The sequence below is a fragment of the Stegostoma tigrinum genome, chromosome 40 (assembly GCF_030684315.1).
Source record: "Stegostoma tigrinum isolate sSteTig4 chromosome 40, sSteTig4.hap1, whole genome shotgun sequence".
Lineage (NCBI taxonomy): Eukaryota > Metazoa > Chordata > Chondrichthyes > Orectolobiformes > Stegostomatidae > Stegostoma > Stegostoma tigrinum.
Window position 1 is genome coordinate 18,238,777 of NC_081393.1, and position 16,180 is coordinate 18,254,956.

Consider the following 16,180-nt stretch of genomic DNA (forward strand, 5'->3'; position numbering starts at 1 on the left):
TCTTTACTTTTCAGCAACTCATGGCAACCGTTTAATGCCAATCTAACCCATCTGATCCAAGCTGCTTGGGTGAACGTATATTCAATGCATCCCATTCAATCAATAGAGGTCCCCCCCAAAACCCCCTGCAGAGAATGAGGGGTGCCTGTCCTGAGAACAGGGCTTTCATTTCACACGCATCATTGAACGTTATAGCATGGAAACAGACCCTTCGGTTCAAACCGAACTAGCCCCCACCTGCCTGCTCCTGGCCCATATCCCCCCAAACCTTTCTTATTCATGTACTTATCCAAAAGTCTTTTATACGTTGTAACTGCACCCACATCCACCACTTCGTCTGGAAGCTCATCTCACACACGGACCACTCTCTGTGTAAAAATTATTTGTCTGTATGATCTTTCTCCTCACACCTTAAAAGTATACCCCCTAGTCTTGAAATCCTCCACACTACGGGAAAGACAACTTATCTGCGCCCCTCATGATTTTATAAACATTTGCAAGGTCACCTCTCAGCCTCCTACGCTCCAGTGAAAAAAGTCCCAGCTCTCACTATAACACAAACCCTCCATTCCCAGCAACATCCCGGTAAATCTCTTCTGAATCCTCTCCAGTTTAATAACATCCTTCCTATAACAGGGAGACCAGAACTGGACACAGAGCTCCAGAAGAGGCCTCACCAACGTCCCTGTACAACCTCAACATGATGCCCCCAACTCCTCTACTCAAAGGTCTGAGCGATGAAGGCAAGGTGCTAAACGCCCTGTCTACATATGACGCCAACTTCAGAGAATTATGTAGCTGAGCCCCCAGGTCCCTCTGCCCTACAGCACTACCCAAGGCCCTACGTTTAATTGTATAAGCCCTGCCCTGGTTTGTTTCATCAAAATGCAACACCTCACATTTATCCAAATTAAACTGTATCTGCCACTCCTCAGCCCCAATGACTTTATTGATCAAGAGCTCTTTGCAATCTTAGCTAACCTTCTTCGCTGCCTACTGTCCCACCAACCTTGGGGTCATTGAAATTCCGTGCCTCCAAAAGAATCAGAATCTCTCGATATCTTGAAGACAGGTTTTAGTAGATTCTCGATCACAGCGGGGGGGGCTACAAAAGATTTTCGGAGAGGATACGCAGAAATGTAGAGATCAGATTAAACATCAGCTCATTGTTGAATGGTGGGACAGGCTCTCACACCCTGTACGCACACATCACAACACGAGACAGTTGGATAATGAAATAAAGTGTTTTTAGTATTATAGAACAGTCGAACAATACATTAATTACGCACACACGCACACACACACGCACACGCACACACACACAGCAACGTGTGTACAAACAGGCTTACAAATGCACAGTACCCTTGGAATTAATACCACTGTGCGAAACTGACGGAGTGGAAGGGGGGTGAAAAAAAAGACAGAAGGTATTTATAACAGCCAGAACGTTAAAAAAGAATAAAGTGCCTGGGTCTCCGTCAGTCTCTAGCACAGGATTTGACTGGCAATTAAAATTTAATGCCACCCGCTTCCCCACCCTCCAGGAGAACAAATTCCCAATTTCCTCGATGTTCTAGCTCAGAGGGCGAAGAGATAGGGAACACGGAGGTGACCGGAAAAAGGGTGAGAGGAGAAACAGCAGGCCCGGATGGATATGGGGGTATGTGTGCAAACAGCTGGCTCCAAAGACTCTCTCACAGAGAGGTGATAGGGTAGGAGGAGATGCTGCTCATGTCGGTCTGGTGCTCTCTCAGACCACTCGGGGCGGAGGGGGGGGGGGGGGGGGGGGGGCAGCCAGTGCCCCTAGAGGTACCCGAGTGGCGAGTGGGGCACGGGACTGGGCGACAGAGGAGAAAGTGCAGAAAAACTTATAAATTTAATATTAAACAGCCAAACAGGCACTGGGCAGCTACAGGGAACGCTGCCAGCCCCACTGGCACTGATGGTAGGGTAAGAAGAACTGTAGATCAGATGATTCGATACCAGGGCACCGTCCCGAAACAATTTTAACAAAAGGAATGCGGCAAACGGCCCTGGGCACTCTTTTCCGTTGGCAAGCCCACCAATGTGAAAATCCTCAGAAGGGACAAGGCACAAAACGCGCCAGGATTGAACGACAATTGGTGGTCTGAAGATGGCGCGGCTTTTCCAAAAGTGCCCGGCTCAGTTGCTGAGGGAACGGAAAATTACACCAAAAACAAAGAAAAGAGAAAACAAAAACAAAAAAAGGAAATAAAAACCCCACCCGGTATGCTGGCTGGCAGCTTCGGGGAGAGGGATCTCACGCAGAGCCTGCCCGCTAGGCCCAGCTGTGCAAACTGGGGCCTTAACAGCCCTAAACAGGGCCCATTTCAGCTTGTGACGGAGGGAGAAAAATTTGGTGCGACTTTGTGATTTACATTCACAACCTCCCCCAGGCAGTTTCTTTTCAAAAGTAAAAAACTGCGACCCATTTGAAGTTTGTACCTGTGCCAGCGTATGGTTCCTCTACCTCCTATAACAGGGAGGTGTCTAAAAAATGAAGACTACAAATGTAACAAGATTGTGAGGGGGGCGGTTTGCTGTGGAATGTGTACAAACATGGTCAGCGATATGTTGGAGAGGATTTTTTTTTTGGGGGGGTGCGGTGCCATCTTGGCATTGCCCTTCAGTGAGTTATTAATGCTCCAGGGCTGATGGTAATAAGTAGGCCTCACAAAGGGTCACCTTTGGAGGTCGGTGGGGAAGAGAAGTGCGGCCGCTCTCGCTCACTTTTTGTTTTAAAGTTGGGGGGGAGGGAGGAAGAAAAAACATGGGGGGGGGGGTTCAAACCGCTAGCAGATGGCATTGTGAGTCACATTCAGTGGTGGTGCCACGAGCGAATTCTCTTCTTGCCTTTCTTTTTCCGCCCCCCCACCACCCCCAGAGCGGTTTCCATGATCCCGGAGAGCAGAACCTCGCATCAGGTAGTACACAGCAAGAGTTTCTCCCGTCCGCGGTGTGGACCAACGTTCGCTGGTGGCCCACCGAGCCGCACTTTCACCCCCGTTTCTGCTGAGCGCAGAACGGGAGGCCTGGCCTTCATCCCAAGATGGTGGCCTGCTCCCCTCACTTGGCGTACGAGTGGTGGTCAGGGCACAGGGACTTCTCTGCAAACTTAAACAAAAAAAAAGACAATAAAAATTCAAATAAACAAGGAACAACAGCTTTTTCTTCCCCAGCTCACCACCGTCCCCACCTCAAAGAAAGAGAAACAAAACCGCAAACAGCATTTTGGCACCAAACGTTTTTTTAAATCCACATGGAGGAGAGGGAAAAGAAAATGTGGAAAATGGTTTTACTTCTGGGGTTGGAAGAAAAATAGAAATTAGACCATAAGAGAGAAATCGAGAGAGAAATTGACAGCGAGAGCAAGAGAGGGACAGCGAGAGAGCGATGAGAGATTGAGACAGACAGAGAGGGCGACAGCGAGAACAAGAGAGGGACAGCAAGAGAGTGATGAGAGATCGAGAGAGGCAGAGAGGGCGACAGCGAGAGAGAGAGAGAGAGAGCACAACAGAGACAGCGACAGGGAAAGAGCAAGGTAAAGAGAGCGACAGCGAGAGAAAGAGAAAGATAATGACAGCGAGAGGAAGAGCGAGAGCACGACAGCAAGAAAGCGACGAGAGATCGAGAGGAGAGCGATAGAAAGTGAGAGAGTGACGAGCGATCGAGAGAGAAGAAAGCGACAGAAAAAGAGAGAGAAAGAGCACGACAGAGACAGAGAGAAAGAGTATGACAGAGATAGAGAGAAAGCAACAGCGAGATAGCGCGACAGTGAGAGAGCGATCGAGAAAAGAGAGCAAGAGAGAGAGAGCGATAGCAAGAGAGAGAAAAAGAGCACGACAGAGACAGAGAGGAAGAGAAAGAGCACGACAGAGACAGAGAGAGAGAGAGCCACAGTGAGAGAGCGACAAGAGATCGAGAGGGCAACAGCGAGAAAGAGAGAGCGACGAACGATCGAAAGAGAAGAGAGTGACAGCGAGGGAGTTCGGAGGGTCGGATTGGGTTGCTGCCCCACACTCCCCGCCCTCCCAGGGGCTGCTCACAGCATCTTGGTCCTCCGGAGGCCTATGCTGAAGTAGCCATCATCGCTGGCGTGGGCCGCGTGGTTCGTCGGAGTCACTCACGTTGGCATCGCCGCCGCTGCTGCTCCAGTCCACGTCCGTGCTCTCTACGTCCACGTCTACATCTTCTGCAGGAGCACACACACAGAGAAAGGTCAGCCGGAAAGCCCCGGGCAGGGTCAACGCAACAGGCCAGGTGGCTTTTCCTGCTCCCAGCTCATTGAGGAAGAGGTTTCCAAAGCCTCGCGACATCTCCACGCGCGGGTGAGAGAGATTAAAAAAGCCCTCGTCATCTCTATCTTTAAGCGCTTACTTTGAAATAATCCCCTCCAGATGTCTCCTACTGCGTCAGCAGAGGCGTGTAAGAACATCCCTGAATAGGCTCGTCAGAAAAATAGGCTAATTAAAAAAAATGCAGACCCAGAGGGGCCCTATTGTGGCACAACGGAACTGTCTCTGCCCCTAGACTGGGAGGCACCAGGTTCAAGACTCAGCTTCCCCCAGGAGGCATGTAATAACATTTTGTAACGGGTTGCTTAGAAAAATAGGTTACATAAACAAAAAAAACGTTAAATTCAGGGCCCCTCTTTTGGCACAGTGGTAGCGTCCTCCTCCCTGGACGCGGAGGTCTGGGATCTAGTCCCAGCTGCGTCAGAGGTGTGCGATAACAACTCTAAATAGGTCGGTTAGAAAAATACATTAAATAGCAAAGAAAAGGAGCTCTTGGACTGGGAAGCCTGGATTCAGGTACCCAGATACAGTAGGAACTGAAGATGCTGGAGAATCTGAGAGAACAAGGTGTGGAGCTGGATGAACACAGCAGGCCAAGCAGCATCAGAGGAGCAGGAAAGTTGACCTTTGGATCTAGACCCTTCTTCAAAAATGTGAGAGGGGAAGGGGCATTTGAAATAAATAGGGAGAGAGGGTGAGGCAGATAGAGGAGAAGATAGGTGGAGAGGAGACAGACAAGTTAAAGAGGCGGGGATGGAGCCTGTAGAGGGGAGTATGGGTGGGGAGGCAGGGAACAGATATGTCAGTCCAGGGAGGATGGACAGGTCAAGGGGGCGGGATGAGGTTAGTAGGGAGGGAATGGAGGTGCAGCTTGAGGTGGGAGGAGGGGATAGGTGGGAGGAAGGACACGTTTGGGAGGTGGGGACAAGCTGGTTTTGGGATGCGGTGGGGGAGGGGAGGTTTTGAAGCTGGTGAAGTCCATGTTGATACCATTGGGCTGCAGGGTTCCCAAGCGGAATATGAGTTGCTGTTCCTGCAACCTGCGGGTGGCATCATTGTGGCACTGCAGGAGGCCCAGGATGGACATGTCATCTTAGGAATGGGAAGGGGAGGTGAAATGGTTCGTGACTGGGAGGTGCAGTTGTTTATTGCGAACTGAGCGGAGGTGTTCTGCAAAGCGGTCCCCAAGCCTCCGCTTGGTTTCCCCAATGTAGAGGAAGCCACACTGGGTACAATGGATACAGTATACCACATTGGCAGATGTGCAGGTGAACATCTGTTTGATGTGGAAAGTCATCTTGGGGCCTGGGATAGGGGTGAGGGAGGAGGTGTGGGGGCAAGTGTAGCACTTCCTGCAGTTGCAGGGGAAGGTGCTGGGTGTGGTGGGGTTGGAGGGCACTGTGGAGCGAACAAGGAAGTTACGGAGAGAGTGGTCTCTCCGGAAGGCAGACAAGGGTGGGGATGGAAAAATGGCTTGGGTGGTGGGGGTCAGATCCGGAGGTTGGTGGGATGGTATGTGAGGACGAGGGGGATTCTGTTTTCATTGCTCCCCTGACCCTCGGTGGTCGAGAACGCCCTTGAGGGTGTTTCCTGTATTTCCTGCAACTCATCCCTCACACCCCATCCCTGCAATAACTGCCCAAAGAGAATCCCTTGTGCTCTCTTGTAGCACAATGGTAGGGTCCCCATCCGTGGACTGGGAGGCCCAGGTTCAAGTACCAGAGGTGTGTAATCATTAAGGAAAATGACCCACGGAGATTTCTCCCCCGTGAAGAGCGCTTCAGCCAGGCGTTCCCCAGGCTTGGGGTGGGGGGTGGGGTGGGGTTGGTGTTTACCTTGATCGGAATCGGAGGGCTCGGAGGAGACGGTGGAGCTGGTACTGTGTGCCCGTGCCCTCTCCACACTGCTCAGCAGCTCCAGCTGCCTCTTCAAGTGTCTCTGCTGTCGCTGGAGTTGGTCAATTTGATGAAGGGCCCTCCTGCTCACCTCCTCTAGGGTCTGCCAGAGAGAGATTGAAAGATGTCTCACACAAACACACGCACACTCACACGTCTGTGCCCTCCAGGGGTATACCAGAGCACGAGGAGCCCCCTGGCAGCCCACTCCATCTCTGTCGCTCAGACAGGGGGTAGCTCCACAGTCTCTGACACTCCAGAGGGGGAGGGGGTTGACGAGTGAAGAAGAGAGGGGGCCATTCAGCCATCCTCTCCCAGCCACTGACTCTCTCGAGTGCGGCACCCTCTGCTAAACAGAGTTATACTGACTGCTTTCTGTTCAGTCATCCCATCGGTCAAACTCTTCCCTTCCCCATGCTGCTCTGTGTGTGTGCTACCCACCCCCTCTCCCTGTAACACCATCCCCAACAGCCTTAAGCACTGGGGTTTCCTCACCCCACAAACCTCTCTCTCTGTCTCCCTGTCCGTCTCTCTCTCTGGCACTCTGCCCCTCTGTGACCCTCACCCTCACTCTCGGTGCCTCCCTCTCTCTCTCTGTGAGCCTCTCTCTCTCTCTGTGAGCCTCTGTCTCTCTCTGTGCCTCTCTCTCTCTCTCTGTGCATCCGTCTCTCTCTCTCTCTATCTGTGCCTCCCTCCCTCTCTCTCTTTCTCTCTCTGTGCCTCCCTCCCTCCTTCTCTCTGTGCCTCCCTCCCTCCCTCTGTGCCTCCCTCCCGCTCTCTGTGCCTCCCTCCCTCCTTCTCTCTGTGCCTCCCTCCCACCCCTCCCTCTCTCTGTGCCTCCCTCCCTCCATCTCTGTGCCTCCCCTCCCCACCCTCTTGCTGTGCCTTCCACTCTCTCTCTGTACCTCCCCTCCCACTCTCTCTCTGTGCCTCTCTCTCTCCCTCTCTCTGTGCCTCTCTCTCTCTCCCTCTCTCTGTGCCTCTCCCTCTCTCTGTGCCTCCCTCCCTCCCTCTCTCTCTGTGCCTCCCCTCCCTCCCTCCCTCTCTCTGTGCCTCCTCTCTCTCTCTCTGTGCCTCCTCTCTCTCTCTCTCTGTGCCTCCTCTCTCTCTGTGTGCCTCCCGTCCCTCTCTCTGTGCCTCCCTCCCTCCCTCTCTCTGTGCCTCCCTCCCTCCCTCCGTCTGTGCCTCTCTCACTCCCTCTGTGCCTCGCTCCCTCCCTCTCTGTGCCTCCCTCCCTCCCTCTCTCTGTGCCTCGCTCACTCCCTCTCTCTGTGCCTCCCCTCCCACTCCCTCTCTGTGTCTCCCCTCCCACTCCCTCTGTGTGCCTCCCCTCCCTCTCTCTCTCTCTCTCTGTGACTCTCTCCCTCTCTCTGTGCCTTCCTCCCTCTCTCTCTCTCTCTCTCTCACTGTGCCTCCCTCCCTCCCTCTCTCTGTGCCTCCCTCCCTCTCTCTCTCTCTCCCTCTCTCTGTGCCTCCCTCCCTCTCGCTCTCTCTCTGTGCCTCCCTCCCTCTCTCTGTGCCTCTCTCACTCCCTCTGTGCCTCGCTCCCTCCCTCTCTGTGCCTCCCTCCCTCCCTCTCTCTGTGCCTCTCTCACTCCCTCTCTCTGTGCCTACCCTCCCACTCCCTCTCTGTGTCTCCCCTCCCACTCCCTCTGTGTGCCTCCCCTCCCTCTCTCTCTCTCTCTGTGACTCTCTCCCTCTCTCTGTGCCTTCCTCCCTCTCTCTCTCTCTCTCTGTGCCTCCCTCCCTCCCTCTCTCTGTGCCTCCCTCCCTCTCTCTCTCTCTCCCTCTCTCTGTGCCTCCCTCCCTCTCTCTCTCTCTCTCTGTGCCTCCCTCCCTCCCTCTCTCTGTGCCTCCCTCCCTCTCTCTCTCTCTCCCTCTCTCTGTGCCTCCCTCCCTCTCTCTCTCTCTCTCTCTGTGCCTCCCTCCCTCCCTCCCTCTCTCTGTGCCTCCCTCCCTCTCTCTCTCTCTCTCCCTCTCTCTGTGCCTCCCTCCCACCCTCTCTGTGTGCCTATCTCCCTCCCTCCGTCTGTGCCTCCCTCCGTCCCTCTCGCACTCCCTCTGTGCCTCCATCCCTCCCTCCCTCTGTGCCTCACTCACTCCCTCTCTCTGTGCCTCCCCTCCCACTCCCTCTCTGTGTCTCCCCTCCCACTCCCTCTGTGTGCCTCCACTCCCTCTCTCTCTCTCTCTGTGACTCCCTCCCTCTCTCTGTGCCTCCCTCCCTCTCTCTCTCTCTCTCCCCCCCTCTCTCTGTGCCTCCCTCCCTCTCTCTCTCTCTGTGCCTCCCTCCCTCCCTCTCTCTGTGCCTCGCTCCCTCCCTCTCTCTGTGCCTCGCTCCCTCCCTCTCTGTGCCTCCCTCCCTCCCTCTCTCTGTGCCTCCCTCCCTCCCTCTCTCTGTGCCTCCCTCCCTCCCTCCCTCTCTCTGTGCCTCCCTCCCTCTCTCTGTGCCTCCCTCCCTCCCTCCCTCCCTCCCTCTCTCTGTGCCTCGCTCCCACTCGCTCTCTGTGCCTCCCTCCCTCTGTGCCTCCATCCCTCCCTCCCTCTCTCTGTGCCTCCCTCCCTCCCTATCTCTGTGCCTCTCTCCCTCCCTCCCTCTGTGCCTCTCTCCCTCTCTCTGTGCCTCCCTCCCTCCCTATCTCTGTGCCTCTCTCACTCCCTCTCTCTGTGTGCCTCCCTCCCTCTCTCTGTGCCTCTCTCCCTCCCTCTCTCTGTGCCTCCCTCCCTCCCTCTGTGCCTCTCTCACTCCCTCTCTCTGTGCCCCCTCTCCCTCCCTGTCTCTGTGCCTCCCCTCCCACTCTCTCTCTCTCTCTCTGTGACTCTCTCCCTCTCTCTCTTTCTCTGTGCCTCCCTCCCTCCGTGGCTCCCTCCCTCCCTCTCTCTCTGTGCCTCCCTTCCCTCTCTTTCTGTGCCTCCCCTCCCTCTCTCTCTCTCTCTCTCCCCTCCCACACTCTCTCTGTAACTCCCCTCCCACTCTCTGTCTGTGCCTCCCTCCCTCCCTCTCTCACTCCCTCTGTGCCTCCATCCCTCCCTCCCTCTGTGCCTCCCTCCCTCTCTCTGTGCCTCCCTCTTTCTCTCTCTCTCTGTGCCTCCCCTCTCTGTCTCTCTCTCTCTCTCTCTCTCTCTCTGTGCCTCCCTCCCTCCGTCTGTGCCTCCCTCCCTCCCTCTCGCACTCCCTCTGTGCCGCCATCCCTCCCTCCCTCTGTGCCTCACTCACTCCCTCTCTGTGTCTCCCCTCCCACTCCCTCTGTGTGCCTCCCCTCCCTCTCTCTCCTCCCTCCCTCTCTCTCCGTGCCTCCCTCCCTTCTCTCTCTCTCTCTCTCTCTCTCTGTGCCTCCCTCCCTCCCTGTCTCTGTGCCTCCCTCCCTCCCTCCGTCTGTGCCTCCCTCCCTCTGTGCCTCCCTCCCTCCCTCTCGCACTCCCTCTGTGCCTCCATCCCTCCCTCCCTCTGTGCCTCACTCACTCCCTCTCTCTGTGTCTCCCCTCCCACTCCCTCTGTGTGCCTCCCCTCCCTCTCTCTCTCTCTGTGACTCCCTCCCTCTCTCTCTCTCTCCCTCTCTCTGTGCCTCCCTCTCTCTCTCTCTCTCTCTGTGCCTCCCTCCCTCCCTCTCTCTCTCTCTCTCTCTCTCTCTGTGCCTCCCTCCCTCCCTCTCTCTGTGCCTCCCTCCCTCCCTCCCTCTCTCTGTGCCTCCCTCCCTCCCTCCGTCTGTGCCTCCCTCCCTCCCTCTCGCACTCCCTCTGTGCCTCCATCCTCCCTCCCTCTGTGCCTCACTCACTCCCTCTCTCTGTGCCTCCCCTCCCACTCCCTCTCTGTGTCTCCCCTCCCACTCCCTCTCTGTGTCTCCCCTCCCACTCCCTCTGTGTGCCTCCACTCCCTCTCTCTCTCTCTCTCTCTCTGTGACTCTCTCCCTCTCTCTGTGCCTCCCTCCCTCTCTCTCCCTCCCTCCCTCTCTCTGTGCCTCGCTCCCTCCCTCTCTGTGCCTCCCTCCCTCTCTCTGTGCCTCCCTCCCTCCCTCCCTCACTCTGTGCCTCCCTCCCTCACTCTGTGCCTCCCTCCCTCCCTCTCTCTGTGCCTTGCTCCCTCCCTCTCTGTGCCTCCCTCCCTCCCTCTCTCTGTGCCTCTTTCACTCCCTCTGTGCCTCCATCCCTCCCTCCCTCTATCTGCGCCTCCCTTCCTCCCTCCCTCTGTGCCTCCCTCCCTCTCTCTGTGCCTCTCTCACTCCTGTCTCTGTGCCTCCACTCCCTCTCTCTCTCTGTGCCTCCCTCCCCTCCTTCTCTCTGTGCCTCTCCTCCCATCCCACTCTCTCTCTCTGTGCCTCCCCTCCCTCCATCTCTCTGTGCCTCCCTCCCTCCCTATCTCTGTGCCTCTCTCACTCCCTCTCTCTGTGTGCCTCCCTCCCTCCCTCTCTCTGTGCCTCTCTCCCTCCCTCTCTCTCTCTGTGCATCCCTCCCTCCCTCTCTCTGTGCCTCTCTCACTCCCTCTCTCTGTGCCCCCTCTCCCTCCCTGTCTCTGTGCCTCCCTCCCTCCCTCCCTCTCTCTGTGCCTCCCTCCCTCCTTCTCTCTGTGCCTCTCTCACTCCCTCTGTGCCTCGCTCCCTCCCTCTCTGTGCCTCCCTCCCTCCCTCTCTCTGTGCCTCGCTCACTCCCTCTCTCTGTGCCTCCCCTCCCACTCCCTCTCTGTGTCTCCCCTCCCACTCCCTCTGTGTGCCTCCCCTCCCTCTCTCTCTCTCTCTCTCTCTGTGACTCTCTCCCTCTCTCTGTGCCTTCCTCCCTCTCTCTCTCTCTCTCTCTCACTGTGCCTCCCTCCCTCCCTCTCTCTGTGCCTCCCTCCCTCTCTCTCTCTCTCCCTCTCTCTGTGCCTCCCTCCCTCTCGCTCTCTCTCTGTGCCTCCCTCCCTCTCTCTGTGCCTCTCTCACTCCCTCTGTGCCTCGCTCCCTCCCTCTCTGTGCCTCCCTCCCTCCCTCTCTCTGTGCCTCTCTCACTCCCTCTCTCTGTGCCTACCCTCCCACTCCCTCTCTGTGTCTCCCCTCCCACTCCCTCTGTGTGCCTCCCCTCCCTCTCTCTCTCTCTCTGTGACTCTCTCCCTCTCTCTGTGCCTTCCTCCCTCTCTCTCTCTCTCTCTCTGTGCCTCCCTCCCTCCCTCTCTCTGTGCCTCCCTCCCTCTCTCTCTCTCTCCCTCTCTGTGCCTCCCTCCCTCTCTCTCTCTCTCTCTCTGTGCCTCCCTCCCTCCCTCCCTCTCTCTGTGCCTCCCTCCCTCTCTCTCTCTCTCTCTCCCTCTCTCTGTGCCTCCCTCCCGCCCTCTCTCTGTGCCTATCTCCCTCCCTCCGTCTGTGCCTCCCTCCCTCCCTCTCGCACTCCCTCTGTGCCTCCATCCCTCCCTCCCTCTCTCTGTGCCTCCCCTCCCACTCCCTCTGTGTGCCTCCACTCCCTCTCTCTCTCTCTCTGTGACTCCCTCCCTCTCTCTGTGCCTCCCTCCCTCTCTCTCTCTCTCTCCCCCCCTCTCTCTGTGCCTCCCTCCCTCTCTCTCTCTCTCTCTCTCTCTCTCTGTGCCTCCCTCCCTCCCTCTCTCTGTGCCTCGCTCCCTCCCTCTCTGTGCCTCCCTCCCTCCCTCTCTCTGTGCCTCGCTCCCTCCCTCTCTGTGCCTCCCTCCCTCCCTCTCTCTGTGCCTCCCTCCCTCCCTCTCTCTGTGCCTCCCTCCCTCCCTCCCTCTCTCTGTGCCTCCCTCCCTCTCTCTGTGCCTCCCTCCCTCCCTCCCTCCCTCCCTCTCTCTGTGCCTCGCTCCCACTCGCTCTCTGTGCCTCCCTCCCTCTGTGCCTCCATCCCTCCCTCCCTCTCTCTGTGCCTCCCTCCCTCCCTATCTCTGTGCCTCTCTCCCTCCCTCCCTCTGTGCCTCTCTCCCTCTCTCTGTGCCTCCCTCCCTCCCTATCTCTGTGCCTCTCTCACTCCCTCTCTCTGTGTGCCTCCCTCCCTCTCTCTGTGCCTCCCTCCCTCCCTCTCTCTGTGCCTCCCTCCCTCCCTCTCTCTGTGCCTCCCTCCCTCCCTCTCTCTGTGCCTCTCTCACTCCCTCTCTCTGTGCCCCCTCTCCCTCCCTGTCTCTGTGCCTCCCCTACCACTCTCTCTCTCTCTCTGTGACTCTCTCCCTCTCTCTCTTTCTCTGTGCCTCCCTCCCTCCGTGGCTCCCTCCCTCCCTCTCTCTCTGTGCCTCCCTTCCCTCTCTTTCTGTGCCTCCCCTCCCTCTCTCTCTCTCTCTCCCCTCCCACACTCTCTCTGTAACTCCCCTCCCACTCTCTGTCTGTGCCTCCCTCCCTCCCTCTCTCACTCCCTCTGTGCCTCCATCCCTCCCTCCCTCTGTGCCTCCCTCCCTCTCTCTGTGCCTCCCTCTTTCTCTCTCTGTGCCTCCCCTCTGTCTCTCTCTCTCTCTCTCTCTCTCTCTGTGCCTCCCTCCCTCCATCTGTGCCTCCCTCCCTCATTCCCTCTGTGCCTCCCTCCCTCCCTCTCTCTGTGCCTCTCTCCCTCCCTCTCTCTGTGCCTCTCTCTCCCTCTCTCTGTGCCTCCCCTCCCTCCCTCTCTCACTCCCTCTGTGCCTCCATCCCTCTCTCTCTCTCTCTCTGTGCCTCCCTCCCTCCCTCTCTCTGTGCCTCCCTCCCTCTCTCTCTCCCTCTGTGCCTCCATCCCTCCCTCCCTCTGTGCCTCCCTCCCTCTCTCTGTGCCTCCCTCTTTCTCTCTCTCTCTGTGCCTCCCCTCTCTGTCTCTCTCTCTCTCTCTCTCTCTGTGCCTCCCTCCCTCCATCTGTGCCTCCCTCCCTCATTCCCTCTGTGCCTCCATCCCTCCCTCTCTCTGTGCCTCTCTCTCCCTCCCTCTCTCTGTGCCTCTCTCTCTCCCTCTCTCTGTGCCTCCCCTCCCTCCCTCTCTCACTCCCTCTGTGCCTCCATCCCTCTCTCTCTCTCTCTCTGTGCCTCCCTCCGTCTGTGCCTCCCTCCCTCCCTCTCGCACTCCCTCTGTGCCTCCATCCCTCCCTCCCTCTGTGCCTCACTCACTCCCTCTCTGTGTCTCCCCTCCCACTCCCTCTGTGTGCCTCCCCTCCCTCTCTCTCCTCCCTCCCTCTCTCTCTCTCTCCGTGCCTCCCTCCCTTCTCTCTCTCTCTCTCTCTCTGTGCCTCCCTCCCTCCCTGTCTCTGTGCCTCCCTCCCTCCCTCCGTCTGTGCCTCCCTCCCTCTGTGCCTCCCTCCCTCCCTCTCGCACTCCCTCTGTGCCTCCATCCCTCCCTCCCTCTGTGCCTCACTCACTCCCTCTCTCTGTGTCTCCCCTCCCACTCCCTCTGTGTGCCTCCCCTCCCTCTCTCTCTCTCTGTGACTCCCTCCCTCTCTCTCTCTCTCCCTCTCTCTGTGCCTCCCTCTCTCTCTCTCTCTCTCTGTGCCTCCCTCCCTCCCTCTCTCTCTCTCTCTCTCTCTGTGCCTCCCTCCCTCCCTCTCTCTGTGCCTCCCTCCCTCCCTCCCTCTCTCTGTGCCTCCCTCCCTCCCTCCGTCTGTGCCTCCCTCCCTCCCTCTCGCACTCCCTCTGTGCCTCCATCCTCCCTCCCTCTGTGCCTCACTCACTCCCTCTCTCTGTGCCTCCCCTCCCACTCCCTCTCTGTGTCTCCCCTCCCACTCCCTCTCTGTGTCTCCCCTCCCACTCCCTCTGTGTGCCTCCACTCCCTCTCTCTCTCTCTCTCTCTCTCTCTCTGTGACTCTCTCCCTCTCTCTGTGCCTCCCTCCCTCCCTCTCTCTGTGCCTCTCTCCCTCCCTCTCTCTGTGCCTCTCTCTCTCCCTCTCTCTGTGCCTCCCCTCCCTCCCTCTCTCACTCCCTCTGTGCCTCCATCCCTCTCTCTCTCTCTCTCTGTGCCTCCCTCCCTCCCTCTCTCTGTGCCTCCCTCCCTCTCTCTCTCCCTCTGTGCCTCCATCCCTCCCTCCCTCTGTGCCTCCCTCCCTCTCTCTGTGCCTCCCTCTTTCTCTCTCTCTCTGTGCCTCCCCTCTCTGTCTCTCTCTCTCTCTCTCTGTGCCTCCCTCCCTCCATCTGTGCCTCCCTCCCTCATTCCCTCTGTGCCTCCCTCCCTCCCTCTCTCTGTGCCTCTCTCTCCCTCCCTCTCTCTGTGCCTCTCTCTCTCACTCCCTCTGTGCCTCCATCCCTCCCTCCCTCTGTGCCTCACTCACTCCCTCTCTGTGTCTCCCCTCCCACTCCCTCTGTGTGCCTCCCCTCCCTCTCTCTCCTCCCTCCCTCTCTCTCTCTCTCCGTGCCTCCCTCCCTTCTCTCTCTCTCTCTCTCTCTCTCTCTGTGCCTCCCTCCCTCCCCGTCTCTGTGCCTCCCTCCCTCCCTCCGTCTGTGCCTCCCTCCCTCCCTCTCGCACTCCCTCTGTGCCTCCATCCCTCCCTCCCTCTGTGCCTCACTCACTCCCTCTCTCTGTGTCTCCCCTCCCACTCCCTCTGTGTGCCTCCCCTCCCTCTCTCTCTCTCTGTGACTCCCTCCCTCTCTCTCTCTCTGTGCCTCCCTCTCTCTCTCTCTCTCTCTGTGCCTCCCTCCCTCCCTCTCTCTCTCTCTCTCTCTCTGTGCCTCCCTCCCTCCCTCTCTCTGTGCCTCCCTCCCTCCCTCCCTCTCTCTGTGCCTCCCTCCCTCCCTCCGTCTGTGCCTCCCTCCCTCCCTCTCGCACTCCCTCTGTGCCTCCATCCTCCCTCCCTCTGTGCCTCACTCACTCCCTCTCTCTGTGCCTCCCCTCCCACTCCCTCTCTGTGTCTCCCCTCCCACTCCCTCTCTGTGTCTCCCCTCCCACTCCCTCTGTGTGCCTCCACTCCCTCTCTCTCTCTCTCTCTCTCTCTCTCTCTGTGACTCTCTCCCTCTCTCTGTGCCTCCCTCCCTCTCTCTCCCTCCCTCCCTCTCTCTGTGCCTCCCTCCCTCCCTCACTCTGTGCCTCCCTCCCTCCCTCTCTCTGTGCCTCGCTCCCTCCCTCTCTGTGCCTCCCTCCCTCCCTCCCTCTCTCTGTGCCTCTTTCACTCCCTCTGTGCCTCCATCCCTCCCTCCCTCTATCTGCGCCTCCCTTCCTCCCTCCCTCTGTGCCTCCCTCCCTCTCTCTGTGCCTCTCTCACTCCTGTCTCTGTGCCTCCACTCCCTCTCTCTCTGTGCCTCCCTCCCCTCCTTCTCTCTGTGCCTCTCCTCCCATCCCACTCTCTCTCTCTGTGCCTCCCCTCCCTCCATCTCTCTGTGCCTCCCTCCCTCCCTATCTCTGTGCCTCTCTCACTCCCTCTCTCTCTCTGTGCATCCCTCCCTCCCTCTCTCTGTGCCTCTCTCACTCCCTCTCTCTGTGCCCCCTCTCCCTCCCTGTCTCTGTGCCTCCCTCCCTCCCTCCCTCTCTCTGTGCCTCCCTCCCTCCTTCTCTCTGTGCCTCTCTCACTCCCTCTGTGCCTTCCTCCCTCCCTCTCTCTGTGCCTCCCCTCCCTGTCTCTCTACCTCCCCTCCCACTCTCTCTCTGTGCCTCTCTCTCTCCCTCTCTCTATGCCTCTCCCTCTCTCTGTGCCTCCTTCCCTCTGTGCCTCCCTCCCTCCATGCCTCCCCTCCCTTTCTCTCTCTCTCTACCTCCCCTCCCACTCTCTCTCTGTGCCTCTCCCTCCCTCTCTGTGTGTGCCTCCCCTCCCACTCTCTGTGTGTGTGTGTGTGTGTGTGTGTGTGTCTTTCCATCCAGAATTATCTCCTTCTCTTTCCCCTCCCTCCTTTCCTGCTCCCTCTTTCTTTCTGTCTCTCCCTCCCTCCTTTCCTCGCTCCCTCCCTCCCTCCCTCTTTCCTCTCTCCTTTCCACCTTTCCCTCTCCACATTCTCTCTCCCCTCTCCCAGCTGCACCAACGTCCTACTTTCCTCCCCCTCCACCACCCTGACCCTCTTCCCTCCCCCCCTACCCCCTCACTCTCTGTTCCTTGCTCTTTCTCCCCATCTCCCCTTCCCCCCCACT

General features: G+C 58.1%; 1 protein-coding gene across 1 annotated transcript in view; it reads right to left on the reverse strand.

The window, feature by feature from the left end:
• Window positions 1-1,805: 1,805 nt before the first annotated feature.
• The window catches only part of LOC125447961 (max dimerization protein 1-like), a 48,391-nt gene continuing 34,016 nt past the window's right edge, over window positions 1,806-16,180 (reverse strand). The window contains exons 5-7 of the mRNA XM_059641108.1: window positions 6,152-6,314; window positions 4,068-4,213; window positions 1,806-3,135 (exon numbers count right to left, since the gene is read on the reverse strand). Coding sequence (XP_059497091.1) covers window positions 4,107-4,213; window positions 6,152-6,314 — 270 coding nt within the window. The 3' untranslated portion in view covers window positions 1,806-3,135; window positions 4,068-4,106. The remainder of the gene's footprint in view (window positions 3,136-4,067; window positions 4,214-6,151; window positions 6,315-16,180) is intronic.